This window comes from Geotrypetes seraphini, chromosome 2 (genome assembly GCF_902459505.1).
Source record: "Geotrypetes seraphini chromosome 2, aGeoSer1.1, whole genome shotgun sequence".
Taxonomy (NCBI): Eukaryota; Metazoa; Chordata; class Amphibia; order Gymnophiona; family Dermophiidae; genus Geotrypetes; species Geotrypetes seraphini.
The window spans coordinates 188,281,267-188,297,756 of NC_047085.1; the positions used below are offsets into that span (position 1 = coordinate 188,281,267).

At 42.3% G+C, this 16,490-nt stretch overlaps 1 protein-coding gene across 5 annotated transcripts in view; it reads right to left on the bottom strand.

Annotated features, from left to right (window-relative positions):
* Positions 1-16,490, bottom strand: part of CDKAL1 (CDK5 regulatory subunit associated protein 1 like 1) — a 1,479,984-nt gene that overhangs the window by 503,393 nt on the left and 960,101 nt on the right. For all 5 annotated transcript variants that reach the window (XM_033934562.1, XM_033934560.1, XM_033934561.1 and 2 more), the window contains exon 10: positions 11,992-12,137. In XM_033934562.1, coding sequence (XP_033790453.1) covers positions 11,992-12,137 — 146 coding nt within the window. The remainder of the gene's footprint in view (positions 1-11,991; positions 12,138-16,490) is intronic.

The following is a 16,490-nucleotide window of genomic DNA, read 5'->3' on the forward strand; positions in this document are numbered from 1 at the left end:
GTTATGATAAAAGCTGCCAACTTTAAAAACTAAAGAGAACAATGAATCAACTTCAAGTTAGCTCAGATATAAACCTATATAGCTTCCAGCTAAAATATATAAATTGTAATTGTAACTCTTCAAATAACATTTAAGTTTAAAAATAACAGAGCCAACCATAAAAAAAAAAAAAAAAAAAATTGGTGCCTTGGGTTTCTGACCTGTTCAAGAGGTTATTTGGGGCACCGATTCAGAAAATTGTATTGGATAGACCGTATCAGCTCTAGTTTCTTAGATATGTTTATAGGTAGTAGATATGCCTTTGGGATAGTAGAGCCAAACCTGAACATTGGGCAAAATAAGATTGGCATCCGAGGGAATATATAGTGGTTGGAGAAGAGAATGTAATCAATTAACCTTTGGTAGCAACAGAAAGAATCATACTGCCACCACTACATATAAAGCTAGGCCTGACAAAACAATTTGTAAAGGCTTTGAATAAAGATGGTTTGTGCACTGAATACATAGTGCATATGTTACTTGGGCTTACCATAGAAAAACTGAAGACAGGAATTTCTAATGGCTCACAGATCAAATGACTTATAAATGACCCACACTTCGTAGCATCAATGAATGAAATCGAATCATGTGTCTGGTCTTCATTTATCCTTGTTGTAAAAAACATTCTTGGCAACAAGAAGGCAGACAATTACAACAATTAGTAGAGGATATGCTCTTTCATTTCAAAAGGCTTGGCTGTAACATGAGTGTTACAGTCCATTATCTGTACAGTCAGTTACATCACTTTCCAAAGAACTTTGGTGACTTAAGCGAAGAGCAAGATTTCCCAAGACATAAAAACAATGGAAGCTAGATACCAAGGACGATGGGATGAACACATGAAGGCAACCTATTGTTGGAATCTTATGCGGGATTATCCTAGTAGATCCCACTCAGAAGTCTTACAAAAGGAGCATCTTATGTGTCGAATGATTGAAAAGTTTGTATCATAAACTTGTGCTTTTGGTATGAAATAAGTAAATTTTCATGTTGTATACTCTTCTTTCTTTCTTTTTTTATAACTTTCAAATAAAATTCACAAGAATACATCTTGCTGCATGAAACACAGAGAAGGAAAATTATTCAAAAAAGAAAATTTCTTATAATATAACAAAATCTTAATCCCCTTTCTTAGACCACAATAACAGTAAGGGTAGTCAAGGAAAAGTTAAATACAAATAATTTGAGGAAGAAGCTTAGTGTGAATCAACGACTAAACAATTAAAAGAAGTCCCCTTTTCCAATCATTCCTTGACGATTTTCTTAATATCTTGGAACTGCTTCAGATGTTCTGGAGAATAAAACATATATTTGACACCAAAGTATCTAACCAGGTACTTACAGGAATACACAAGAAGAAATGTAGCACCTAACTGAATTGTCTCTTGACATAAGGAAAGAAAATCCTTTCTTCATTCCTGAGTAGTTTTAGAAACATCGGGGTAGAACCATATTTTCTGACCCCCAAAGCCTAACATACGAAGCACACAAAAAGATCAACCCACCCAACAAAGTAGACACCATGATCCAAAGATAGCAACCCCAAGGACTTCATTAACCACTGGCGCACCCTAAGCACATCCATACTCGAAGATATGATACAACCACAAAAAAAATCCCCAGAATCTGTAGACGCTCAGACAAATGGTTTGACAACGAGCTACTGCAACTCAAACGACAATGCAGATGTCTCGAAAGAGAATGGAGAAAAATCAACCAAGAACACACAAAACCAATCTGGAGAGCACTGAACACACAAAAGCTAAGAGAAAAAAGAAAGTCATACTACACCAGTCAGATAGGCACAGAAATCCAAGACACCAAAAAACTTTTTAAACTACTAAAGGAACTCACAGACAACAAACCCACCCCTCCCTCCACATCCCACCAACTTGCTGAACAAAATCTCAACACCTTCACCAGGTCCCCAAACCACCTGGACAAAATCTCGATACCACTCAGAGAAAATGAGTCCTACGCAGCAGACAGAAACTGGTTAGACTTTCCAAACATACAATGGCTCGGACCTAGACAGACTCCTATTACATCTTATTACAAACACAGGAGGCAATAGGAATCACAGGCAGAGTCTACAATTGGTTTGAAGGATTCTTCCGTTCAAGAAGATACAGAGTTAAAGCAAACAATGAACAGTCAGAATCCTGGAACAACCCCTATGGAGTCCCACAAGGCTCCCCACTATCTCCAACACTCACTTGGCACATGCTAAGATGAACTAGGCATAACTTCATACACAGATGACATCACCATCCTCCTGTCTTTTGACCAAACCATCCCCAATACAATGAACAAACTACACATTGCACTAGAAACAGTGTCAAAATGGCTGAGAGACCACAAATTAAAGCTGAACCAAGACAAAACCAAATTCTTACTTCTAGAAAAAAACAAAACCCCAACCATAAGAAACCTAGAAATAAACTCCATTACATATCCTATATAACCCAACCTAAAACTGCTGGGAATAATGATAGACAAAGGCTGGACCATGCAATTTCAAATAAGCAAAATGGTCCAGAAAGAATTTGCAACAATGCACAACTTAAGGCAAATCTGAAAATACTTCAACCATTAACAATTCAAACTCTTGGTACAAGCACTATCCAAGGACTCCTGGACTCTGCAACATTCTATACTTGTCATGCCCCACCAACATGCTAAACAATTACAAACAGCCAAAATACAGCCCTTAGACTGATATACTCGCTGAAAAAATATTGATCACATTACCTCTGCTTTCCGAGAATCACACTGGCTCCCAGTACAAGCATGCATACAATACAAATTCTACTGCACCCTATTCAAAGCCCTAAATGGAAATGGATCAAACTATCTGAGCAACCGCCTAATCAGGAATAACACATCCAGACCAAGGATAACTCAAGCACACTTTACTAATCCCCCAACCAAAGGTATACAAAGCCACCAAAGCAGCGAGACTAGACCACCATCTCTCCAATCTGCTGACCATGACGCCCAACTACAAAACATTCAGGAAATTTTCAAGAAATTTGTCAAATGATCTAACTAAACCCGATCGACCCTCCCCAGATCCTGATGCATACTATATCTATTAACCTTGTAATCTTCCTGGGAATGCCCAGGCCAATTCTTATAAACCGCCTAGAATTGAAAGGTATTGGTGGGATAGAAGACATTAATGTAATGTAATGTAATGAATACAGGGACCAGGAGCAAGCAATTTATACACAGTATAATTGACCACTACCCAACCACTAACAGATTATACAAAAAAAACAAAACAAAACACCCTATTGCTCACTGTTTTGCATCCCCAACCCATTTTGATCACAAGGGAACCACAAAATAGTTCTCCCCAAATCTTTACCCAAGCAGTGTTACACCAGAGTCTACTAATGCATGGTTTAGTTACCACCCCTTTAAGGAACCCTGTCCAAAGGAAAGGAAGCTGCAGAATTAGGGGACATGATATGAAGTTGAAAATGAGCAGACTGAGGAGCAACATCAATTTTTTTTTTCACTGAAAGATCAACAGATGCCCGGAATGCCCTTCTCGAGGTGACAGTGGAGACAAACTGATAAAACTGAAAAAGTTGATGGATAAACAGTGAGGATCCTTTAATTGCAAGTGAACAGAAACCAAGCACTGGGTACTTCAGCTGAAAACTGAAGTGAAATTACTGTTTGCATATCAAAGACTGCACAAAGTTGCAGTTTCTATTCCAATCCTCAGAACTCAATTGTTCGAACTCTGTTTAGACTACAAAAGCATGATCATGTGACTAAATGCTATGTGTGTTTATATTGGTTGAAATTGGAATATCAAATTCTTTATAAATTACTAGTTGCTGTGTATCTTTGCATCCATAATCAGGCGCCAAGGTATTTGATGGATAGCATTTTGCCATATGAACTGCAGTGCATGTTGCGTTCTATGACTCACACTGATTTTCGTATTCCAACTGTGAAGCAATTGCAGTCGACTATCTAGAATTAGTATGTTTTCTTGTGTGAGTTCCCAAGAGTGGAATAAACTCCCAGGATACAAACGACATCAAAAAAATTTGAGTAGTTTCAAGAAAATATTGAAAAAACATCTTTCTGCAGAATGAAATATGGGACCTGAATTGTATGTGCATGGTAGGGGGGGCGGTTGCTGGTAGCCTATTGTGACTTTTAGGAGGTATGATATTATTGTTATGTTTTATGATGGTTGTCATGTATATTATTGTGACTTTGTTGTGATCCGCTTGGGAAAGGCGGGATATAAATAATAAACTATAAACTAACCCCTTTACTAAGTACATTAGATGGGTCGTTTCAAGCTTATCTGCCATCCTCTACTGTGTATCTAACTTATGGGCCTATTTACTAATCACTGTTTTGGGTCTTCAGCAGGGAACACCTGGATTGGCCTCCGCTTGTGCGGGTCGCCGGACTAGATGGATCTGGGGTCTGTTCCGGTGAAGGCATTTCTTATGTTCTTATGTTTGTAAGTACTGGGAGCATTCCAAGCATTGTTCACTTTAGCTGATGCTTATAAAAATATTTTTTATGAGTTTTTGAAAGTTTGAATGGTCGATAATGCAATGCAGTTAGCTAGAGTATAAGGAATAGTAAGTCAAATGCAAAGCACTGATAAGGAAAGTGAAGAAAGACTATGAAAGGAAGATTGCCTTAGAGGCAAACACACATAATAAAAACTATTTTTAGGTATATTAGAAGCAAAACAACAGTAAATCAATTAGTTGAACTACTGGATGACTGAGATGTAAAAGGGGCACTCATGGAGGAGAAGGCCACAGTATAGAGACTACCGTATTTTTTGCTCCATAAGAAGCACTTTTTCTACCCTCAAAAAAGGGGGTGGAAATGTAAGTTTGTCTTATGAAGCGAAGATACAAATTTGTTAAGCCCGCTGCCACCTCCGCATCTTTTAACCCTCCCCTGCTGCCGCAGCATATTTTTAACACCCCCCCCCCACACTGCATCTTTAATTTAAAACCCAGCCACCCACTCATCCACTGTCGTCGAACCTGGTGATCCAGCGTATTTCCCGGCCAGTGGCCACAGGCCAGAAGCACAAAGATCAGGAGCAAGCCCTCTGTGCTCCCGTCTGGGCCCGCGCTGATCTCCGAATGGCAGGACTCGCAAGAACTGACTGCAGCCATTCGGAGATCGGCACGGGCCCAAGCAGGAATGTGGAGGGCTTGCTCCTGATCTTTGCGCTTCTGGCCTGTGCGCCGCCAGCTGGGAAATAGATGAGAGAGCCGTCAGAGAGAGGAGTTGTAAAAGGTACTGGGGGGGTACGTGGGGAGATGATTTAAGGTACATGTGGGTATGGGAGATGATTTAAGGTACTGGGGGGTACGTGGGGGATGGGGGATGATTTAAGGTACTGGGGGGCACGTGGGGGTATGGGGGGATGATTTAAGGTACTGGGGGGTATGGGGCATGCCTGACTGCCACTAGGCCTGCCTGCCAGTCACTAGGCCTGCCCGCCCTGTGCCCTGTCCCTGCCAACCCTGTCCCGGCCTAAAACTAGACCACCAGAAGAAGGGGACAGGGTACAGAGCCTGGCAGGGAGGGGGGACAGGGTGCAGAGCCTGGCAGGGAGAATTTGGTTCAGAATGTTTTTTTTTCTTGTTTTCCTCCTCTAAATCTAGCAAAAAATATGGTAAATTAATTCTTTATTTGGAGGAAGATGTGGGGAAAATACCTGTGCCATAAATAATTTCAAAGGTGACAATTCAGAGGAACTGAAACAAATCTTAGTGAACTTGGGAAATAGAAGAAGGAAGGCTAAAAACCAATGGACTGGAGAGTATACACCCCAGAGCACTGAAGATACTTAAAAATGAAACTGCAGGATTATAATGAAAGAGTAGGTAGGTAGGGAGATGGGATGGGAAGGGTAAGATGGTTAGAAGTCGATGTGTTTAAATGAAGTGCTGCACTGAAGAGTCACGGTGCAACAAGTGGTGCTTTGCATAATGCATAAGACATTTTTTATTCCTTAGATCAGGAGTGAGCAACTCCAATCCTAAGGGTCACAACCCTGTCAGGTTTTCAGAATTTTCCCAATGAATATGCATGAGATCTATTTCCATGCAAATAAATCTTATGCATATTCTTTGGGGAAATCCTGAAAATCTGATTAAATTGCGGCCCTCGAGGACAAAGGTTGCCCACCCTTGTCTTAAGATTCTACATTCAGAAAATCAATTCATTAAAAAAATGAAATTGCAGACCAACTGTTAGTAATCTGTAACCTATCATTAAAATCATCTACAGGACCAAGAGATTTGAGAGCGGCACACATAAAGCCAGTTTTTACAAAGGGATCCAAAAAACAAGATTTGTTTTCATTCTGTGTAGAGCCTGTAATATTTTTTTTTCAGTTTTATCTGATGATTCAGACCATTTACATTCCATTAGCAGACTTGTATCACCCCATTTAACTAAAGTTGTTCTTTTTTAATTAAAAGGTTTGTATACCGCCTAAGCTCTAAGCGGTTTCCAAGTAGCAAACATTCATAAAATTAAAATGACATCCAACCACCATTATCTACATTTAATATCTTGTCCACATACAACATACATTATTTTCTACAGCCTACAAGCAGACAATAATGAACATCCTGCATAATATTGTTTCCAAAAATTTAAACAAATGGAACTTGCTTGCTGCGACCTCTACATATAAGCGTTAACAAACAACTGAGTTTTTAATAATTTCCGTACATAGCCTCAATTGTTCAAACAAAGCATTCCATAAGGTCACCAAGCCACTGAAAACCTTTTAGATTTTGTGGCCACAAAATGTACTCCCCTTTCCATGTTAGCTATTAGTTTCATGGCTTCAACCGATTTCAAGTCTCTTCAAGGTTTGTAAGCCTCCCAGTGTTAGAAACCAGACAAGGGCAATCCCATAACACCTGGTGCACTAATGATAACACCTTGTATTGCACTTGTCGTTTTATGGGTAGCCAGTGTTCTTATCCCATGCATCAGAATCTACTGTCTATACATAGGAGATTTCCTTCTCTCTCACCATATGGCCACCAGAATATATTGGTTTCCATAAAACCCCAATAGCCAACTCTCCATCTCTGCCCAAATCCTTCTTTAATTTGCCCCAATTTCTTCTGCCATCTCACACTCATCCTTCTAAATCCCCTCCACCCTCCAAAATTACCAAACCTCATAAACCCAGGAGGCTGGCAAACTTTCACCCCTGTTGATATTATCCTGCCCCCCCACAAAAAAAAACACCTCCCCATACACCAGTGAGAGAAATATTTCACAAGCATTTCAAATCCAGACTACTAACTTAGTCAGTATTCTATAAGCTGGACGTCCAAAATGCAAGGGGGCGTGGACCTGGGAAGGGCATGGGAGGGTCAGGGGCATGCCTAGCATTTACATGCACAGGTATTATAATACTTGCAATTACATTTACACATAGGCATGTAAGTGCTCATACTTACAATTAGGTATGTAACTGCAACCTTATGTTAGTATTCTAGGACAGCAGTTTCACCCAGAAATGTATTTATTTAGTCACTTTTTTTTTGCCTACCCTCCCAAAAGAGCCCAGAATGGGTTAAAAGTTAACATACCTAATTGGGGGCCCTGATCAGTCACTCTTCCAGGTAAGGATGTACCTGGACACCTATTCTATGAAGGTGGGCCTCTAAAACCTGGTAAAGATGCAGGATGTTGCACCCATCAGTCAGATGAGATCTGTTCTCATTTGTCCCAGAATGTTGACAGCTCCCTCCGATATAAGGAGGAGTGGCTGTCTTCCTGGCATCATGGGTTGCTGGTGCCTGTAACTGTCAAATCTGTCTGGACCCCTGAAAAGACTTCTGAGTAGCTGGGGGAAAATTGGCACAATCTCCTAGAAGCACGAAAATTGCCTCTACTGCCCATGGCATGCCGATGGCTCCTACTATCCAGGAGGGATTTAGAGTGACAATCTGCCACACTGGCCATAAAGTCATCAAGCCCCTTGAGAGAGGAGAGGCCGAGTCACCCAGTGGCGTAGTAAGGGGGAGCACCATCTTAGTGGGAACACCTGCACCTCTCCACCCCCCACTCGCACCCTCCCTCCCTCCCCTCATATCTCTTTAAATCTTCACCTGCTGCTCACACTGGCCTGGCTCTCCAATGAAATCACTTCCGGGCCACGAGACCAGGAAGTGACATTGGAGGGAAAGCTGTTTGCCTGGGGGGGAGAGTGTGAGTGTGGCGTGGGGGTGGGGAAGGAGCGAGGGGATAGAAGGAGTGGGTGGGGTGGAGAGGAGGGTGTGGGGTATCAATGCCCTTGGTGTCTCCTACCCTCTCTATGCCACTTGAAGTCACCTGCCCACTGTCTGATTCAGAGCATCCAACAGGCAGAAATGGAGTAAGCCAAAACCTTACTCAGGACTCTGATCATGTCATAAAGAGCATTGGCCATGTAATCTAAACCCTCAGTAAACATGTGAAGACAGGAGTCCCAAAGCTCCAAGGGAGAAGTCCGCAGTCTGGAATGGCAGGCTCGTGTTACAAAGGAGGCAGCCGCTGCAGCTTTGATACCCAAAGCCAGCATTTCAAACTGTATTTTCAGGATCTCATCTACTCTACGATCCTGTGCTTCCTTCAGCATTACTCCACCTTCACTAGAATAGGAGGTGCGCTTAGTCACCTGCGCCACTGCAGAGTCCACAGTCACTGAAGTCCAGAGCCTTAGGAAAGACGCAAGACATAGGATTTGGCCACTTTAAGAGTGACCAAGGAAGTAAGATCCGGATGAGCAGGAAAAACCTTCATCTGTGCATTAGTGCTGCATTTGATGGAGCACTGTGAGGTGAAGGACAGCTGGGCATTGAGCTTCAACATAGACAGGGTGTCAGAAATGACATGGGAAACTGAAGCAGACCTGAAAAGGCGATATACAGAAGGATCATCACTGTGATCCACTGTTGCTCCTACCCCCTGGCTACTAGACCCCAAAAGGGATCTCACTTCATCCACCATCACAGAAGAGCTCTGCAATAAAAAAGGCATGGAAAGGGACTTCCAATCATCCCAGCCCTGCTCTGAATGGTCACTGACACTGGGAGTCAGTGTGATATAAGGCAGAGATGCCTGCTTGGGAGAAAGATGACCCTTAGGCGGAGCAGGTTTGCCTGAAGGCAGCACTTTGTGGTCCCATTAAATAGGCTGACAAAGTCAGAAAAGCCAAGCAGCGGGGAACCTGAGGCTCCTTGCATAACCGCAGACTGGAGAAGAGGAGATGAATCATCCACCACCATGTGTTTACGTTTCAATTGGCTCATCTGAGCCGATCTCTTCCCATTAGACCGGTGTTTCCAGGATTTTGAGGGTTCCAAGGTCTTGGAGGACTAACTGGGGGTCGAGCCCAAAGCTCCTGCCCCTTCCTCCTGTAACCACGGCCACTCCTCAACCGGCAACTCTGTGCAACTGATGCAGGGTCTGGAACTAGAAAGGCCTGGGGGATCCATCAAAGGCAGTCACTTTCAAAAATGAGCTGTTTAGAGTCAGAAAGAGGGTTTTTTTTGGGGGGGAGGGGTTAATCTTATTAATTTTCAAAACTAATACAAAGTGCCATGAAGTATACAAACATTAATCATCAAAATAAGCACTTAAATTCCATCAATATCATTACAGAAGAAAAATATCCCTTCCCTTCCTTCCCGCAATTCAATCAAGAAATAAACCAAAAAGATATCCCCACACCCCGTCCTGGATATATATATAAAAATAAACAGTAAATTAAATAAAGACAATTAAGTTGAATTAATAAAGGATGTCAACGGCCCCACACACAATTTAAATACTTTGCTATGCCCCAACATATCCGCATTCATCTTTTCATATTTGTAACCTAAACATAAACTGGCCCACCAAAACGAAAAAGAGAGTTTTAAATTAGATTGTTAAAAATCCAAAATGGCCACCATAAAAATTTTTTTGCACAAAAATGGGCCATTGGAGACAATCAAAAATAAAAAAATAGTGATTTTAGGGTTTTTGAGTAGGGGAACCCATGTACTAAGCCCAGAAATCACAAACTCAAAACTACAGAGCCCCTCAATGTTCCGCCATAGGGAATAAAGGGAGTACTCACTGTGACTTCTGGTGCCTGTTTGTCTGAATCAGCCTGGCTGCAGAGAAATGATTTCTGCCTCAGAAATTTCTCAGACCTCAATTGTCGAACAAATTTTTCTCGATTCTGGTTGGATGGACTGCAACCACTGCTTCCCCCCTCCCGAGATTCCTCATGCAACAACAGAGGAAGGGGGAATTATGCAGCTGGCAACCTGATACCCAGAAGGTTTTTACTCAGGGGTCACACAGCCTGTGCTCAAGTCTCTGATAAAATCAGCAGGCGAGCCACTCCCAGAAGGAGGGACCCTAAGCTCCTGAAGGGACCCAAAGAAGGCTAGCTCCGCAGGTACTCTATGAGATTGGCCTGGGAGCAGCAGTCCTCCCATGCGGGACTGCATCCTTTCCCCAGCGGAGTATGCCCAAGCAGGAGTCCTCTGAGTAATGAAGTCACAAAGAATTTTCAAAACCTGATGGAAAAAATACTCGAAAATAACAAGGAAAGGCAGAGCAGAGCAAAAAAAAACTCCTTCTGAGTTTGCTTTTAGAAGGGAAAACTGAGGAGAGTGTTGTTCTCCACTGCAAAAAGGAAGGAGTTTCAAGTTCTTAAAGTGATACCCCTCTGCAATTTGCGGGAAATGGGAATCAACAGCTACAGTACAGACTCCTGGGTATCCATAAGAGAAGCAATTTAATCAGCCAAGAACAAGTTTTGGCCGGTTAAATTGCTTTTAGTATTTATATATTTTTTTACAGCAAGAGTATATTATTTGTGTTTAGCAGTTAAATGCTAAAATTAGAGGCCCTAATTATAGTTGCACATAGTAATGTGTCTTGATATCTCTTTCTGTCCAATACCATCTCATACACAGCCACATTAACACTAAGTTGTACCCTTGAGTTAGCATGGCCCTGTTTGTGGTCCAGAATAAGAATATAAGAACAAAAGAGTTGCCATTCTGGGACAGACTGAAGGTCTACCAAGCCCAAAATGCTACTTCCAACTGTGGCCAAAGTCACAAGTATCTGGCAAGATCTCAAAAGAATAAAACAGATTTTATGCTGCTTATCCTAGAAATAAGAAGTGGATTTTCCCAAGTCCATCTCAAGTAATCACCTATTTGTTGAAGCTAAGTGTGCAACATCATCTATTAAATCCAAAACACAGACTGACATTAGAGGAGCAAAGGAGGCTATCGTGTCTCAAATTCAATCCCAACAATCCTGTAATTGAAATATAAGAAAAAAAAATTTCTGTGATGGAAAATTTCTCTTCCTTTAAACATGTCTAGGAGATTATTCAAAATGGATCAAAAGATACAAGTTATCTTTACTGAGCTGTTTTGCATTGTTAGCGCTTGGATACACTGAAAATAAACTACAATCATCTTCAAAGAACACTGATTAACTATTCAACTTTGTATTAGCAGCCACAGGTATTTCCTTGGGAAATCAAACATCCTTTTATAATTGTGTGTGTCTCAAATGCAACATGTTAAAACCTACTCTTACTTCTGTCAACATCATTTCTGCCTTTACAAAGAAGATAATGTTAAATTCTCTTACAAGTCACCACTGCTTTTTAAGCAAACCTTTAGGGGATTAATATACAATGGCAAGTCCATTTTGGTTACAGGATATAAGATGCCACTTAGCCAAAAATTAACTTCTTATATTGTCATGAATTGGATAACATCTTGGATGTAAAAAAAATTAAGTAAATAGCAAAAGACTACATTAAAGAAGACATTAATACAAAGTGAATCTATAGAGATCATGCATCCATATAATCTTCATTCTTGACTTATGCAAAGAGGTCAAGGGCAGGCTTACTTTTCTTTTAGGAAATCCACAACATGCCTGAAGTCTGCAACGCAGTACTCTCTCTTCATGTCCATGAGCACGCTGTCAGATGCAGATTGCACTGGTATATGAAGGAAAGCATATACTCTTGGGTGATTCAGTATTTTTGCCATCTCCTATAAAATATCAGTTAAAAAAAAACAAAAAAACACATCAATGTAATTTACTGCTGATTGCAAATTTGGAATCAGTTTCAAGAGACCAACTGAAAACCAGAGGTTTTGGTTCCTGCCAAAATCTGTGGCTTGGTATCAGCCATAACTATAACTGGCTCTGTCCAATCACCATCATAAGACAGTTTCCCCTCCCCCCCATGCAAAATACACATTCCCTCCTCCCCCGGGCCTCCTACCACTCTGCCCTCTTCCCCTTGAGCCTCTCCTGTAAAGCCCTGGTGGTCTAGTGGCATCATCAGAGCAGGAGCATCCCAAGTGGCTCCTACCCATTTGGCTATGATGTAACAATGGTGGTTGCAACTTCTTAAGTCAGCTTTGTGAGACCTCTACAAGAGGTTATGGCTGCCTTTTGGAATTGGGAATGGTCTAAACAGCAGTGACTTGTTCTTGTTCTTGCTCATATCATCCACAATTTCAAAATGGTGGCTATGAAGCTAATGTAGGAAGTTATGGCTGCCGTTGTTATAGCACAGCCAACAAGGGCAGGAGCAATTCGGGCTGCTCAAGCCCTAAAGACACCATTAGACCACCAGAGTCTTTACAAAGTAGTCCTGGGAAGGGCCTAAGGGGAGGAGGAAGAGTGGTGGGCAGCCCAGAGATTGTGCTTTATGTTGGGAGGGTGGGGGAGGCTGGCTTTGGGCAATGGCAGGGCTACAGTTTTACTGTATGTTAATTTCAGTGCCAAATCTGAAACTGAAACCAACAATAAAATTTTAAAAAAACCACAAAGCACACTGAAAGGCAGAGAAAATGTTAATTATCATTCATATTCTGCGTTTTTTTCACAGAGGTCAAGGCAGATGACTCTATGCAATGTCACCTCAGTAACAAAAATAGACAAATATACCCCCTCCCTTTTTACTAAACCGCAATAGCTGTTTTTATCACAGGGAGCTGCACTGAGTGCCCTACACTATTCTCTGCGCTAAAAACCGCTATTGCGATTTAGTAAAAGGAAGCCATAGTGAAAAATATAGACAGCAGGTATAAATTCTCAAAATTGACACATTTTGATCACTAAATTGAAAATAAAATCATTTTTCCTACCTTTGTTGTCTGGTAATTTCATCAGTCTCTGGTTGCATTTCATTCTTCTGACTGTGCGTCCAATATTTCTTCCCTTTTTTCAGCCTCCTGTATGCTTCCTCTCCTCCAGACCTCATTCTCTCCCCCAACTTTTTTTTTTCTTTCTCCCTGCCCCCTTCTTTCTTTCTGTATCCCTGCTTCCCTTTCTTTCTTTCTGTCTCCCTGTTCTTTCTGCTTCCCTTCTTTCTTTGTCTCCCTGCCCCCCTTTCTTTCTTTCTTTCTCCCTGCCCTCCCCCAAACCACTAGGTTTGCCACCGCCATTGGGAAACAGGTCCCCAAGTCACTAGGTTTGCCGCCGCTGCCATCAGGGAACAGGCCCCCAAGCCACTGGTGCCCCAAGCTCTCCATACAGAAGCTTCGTGCTGACCAGCGTTCCACTCCCCGACGTCAATTCTGACGTCGGAGAGGAGTTCCAGGCCAGCTAGGCAGCGATTGGCTGGCCCAGAAATTCCTCTCCGACGTCAGAATTAACATCGGGGAGTGGAACGCTGGTCAGCGTGAGGCTTTTGCAGGGAGAGCTTGGGGCATCGGTGGGGGATGTCGGGGAGAAGAAGGCTGATTGGCCAGGAGATCGGGACGGCAACATGAGTCTATCATGGAGCCCAGGATGGGCTCCGCGATCGACTCGCATTGCCTTTCCGATCTATCGGTCGATTGCGATCGACGTATTGGGCACCCCTGCTCTACAGTTTGCACATATTTGAAAATCTGATTACTGTTATTATTATTTATTGATTTGATATACTGCCTTTACCAATTAAGGACCTAAACTGTGAACATAATTACTAAAAACAAACCACAGAAAGGAAAGGAACACCGATATCAAAAGAAAAGTTCCAGTGATAACACACATACAATTATTCAATCTTTTTTTTAAAAAAGTAACTAAAAACAAACATAATTAAACTCAATCTGTCTCTCGAGGGGATCTCTCCATGCCCCCTACCAAGTTTATTCAATTGGGAGAAAAGTGTGTTGTTATTAGAGTCACGGGGAAAAGATTGTTCAGCTTTGATGACATCGGGTAGAGCATTCCAAAGTGTTGGGGCCAAGAAATAGAATGCTGAATGTCTAGTAGACACTAAGCAGGCTTGCCAAGGATTTGGACTAACTATTCTATTTGAATCTAATGACCGGAGAATAGGAAGGAGTGTAGGGAATGGTGGAAGATGAGAGATATAACAGCATACCTGTGTGGAAAGCCTGAAATGTAAGAATAAATAATTTAAACTTAATTCTCAAATGTATGGGCAACCAGTATAGCCAAAAGAAGAGTGGGGGTTACATGTTCAAATCTGGAGGATCTGCAGAGTAAGCGTGCTGCACAATTCTGTAATGTCTGAAGACATCTGTTGAAGGAGAGCTTAAACACTCATATTATTTCACAAAGGAGGCCCCATACATAGAAGCCAGATGGCACATGGCTGTTGAACACCCCTAATATTGAACAAGCTCCTTTATTTGTGTCAGGGAGGGATCGTTTACATTTCATTTGGTACCCCAATCCTTTTGAAATGTCGGTGCCTATGCTCCCTATTTATTTATGCTCAACAGTACAAAGTGGAAAATTGTTTTACTTAACAGAGACAAAATACATTTAGATTTGAAGGAAAAGAAAACAGAGTGGAATAGGTGAAATGCAAAGAAAAGCCAGGCACAGGGAGCCTAAATTGGGAGGGTCCCACAGTGAAACGGCAGATCTGCCATGTCTCTCACATTGAACAGAAAACTCCTGCTTTGACAAGACTATTTCCCACCTAAAATCAGGAATATCCCACAGAATGTGGGGTATTCAAGAGTCACTTTTTAGCTTTTCTTTTGCCTGCACTCAACCACGACAACTTCAGAGATTAACAGGCAGGAAATGTCAGCTATGAGATATTTGAAGCTGTTCAAGGCCTCAGGGCTAACACTCAACCAAAATGGTTTCAGATCTCAAAAAGGTTGTCAGATTCACCCAACAGGTTTGATCTAGCTTTCACAGTTTACCCCATTGCATGTAGGAACTTGTAGTCTTGGTTTTAGTCAAAGAATACAACAGGGAAATAAGAACTATAAATCCCTGCATGTAGTGAAGTAAATCCAGGACTAGATCAATCCTGTTGGACAAATCTGGAGCCTGTTGGCAAACCCTATGTGCAATGTGAACATACGTCCTGTTTTGAATGGGACCATCCCGTTTTTTAGATCCTCTGTCCCGTTGTTCACACACACAGCTTTGGGATGCCGAAATGTCCTGTTTTCAGAGTCAACGTCCCGAAGCTGTGCGTGGGGACAATGGGACAGGCGATCGCGGAAAATGGCCTCTCCCTGCTTCTCCGCCCGCTTCCGCAACTACAGCAAAGGAAGGTCCAGGCACCTGCCCACAAGCCTTCTCCCCGATGTCAATTCTGATGTCAGAGATGAAGTTCCATGCCAGCCAATCGCTGCCTGGCTGGCATGGAATTTCCTCTCTGACTTCAGGGAGAAGGCTTGTGGGCCAGCGCCAGGACCTTCCTTTGCTGTAGTTGCGGCGGTGGGCAGGAAGTAGCAGTGAGTTGCAGTGGACCGGGGCGTTTTGTGAGCAGAAGAATCAGCGCTGGGAGGCAGACAGGCAGGCAGGCTGGATTTGGCGTGGCAGGGAAGGAGGGAGGGAGGCAGGCAGGCAGGCTTCGGGGGAGGGGTGGGACAAAGGCTGGAAGGCAGGGAGGGGGACACAGGAAGGAGGGAGGGAGGAAGAAAGGAGAGAGAGAGGCAGAGAAAGGGGGGGTTGTAAGAAGAAAGACTAGAGAGAGAAAGGCCTGAACCAAAGGGGAAAAACAGGAGGCAGATGCTGGACTATGTGAGGTGCAGACAGAGTAGTAGAGACTCTGAGGAAGAACAGAGAGATGGAAGATCATAACAGAGGAGGGAGACCTGGAACAAAGGTGGTGGTAGGTACAAAGAAGAACTGACAATGGATCTGGGGAGCGTAACAAAAGGAAAAGAGAGAGAGACCCAAAGGGGATGGGGCTGGATTGTAAAATAAATGTTGAATGTGAAAGAAAGAAATATTGGATACACAGTCAGAAGGAAATGCAACCAGAGACTCTTGAAATCACCAGACAACAAAGGTAGGAAAAATGGTTTTATTTTCAATTTAATGATCAAAATGTTTTAAGAATTTATATTTGCTGTCTATATTTTGCACTATACTGTATTTGTCTATTTTTCTATAGTTACTGAGGT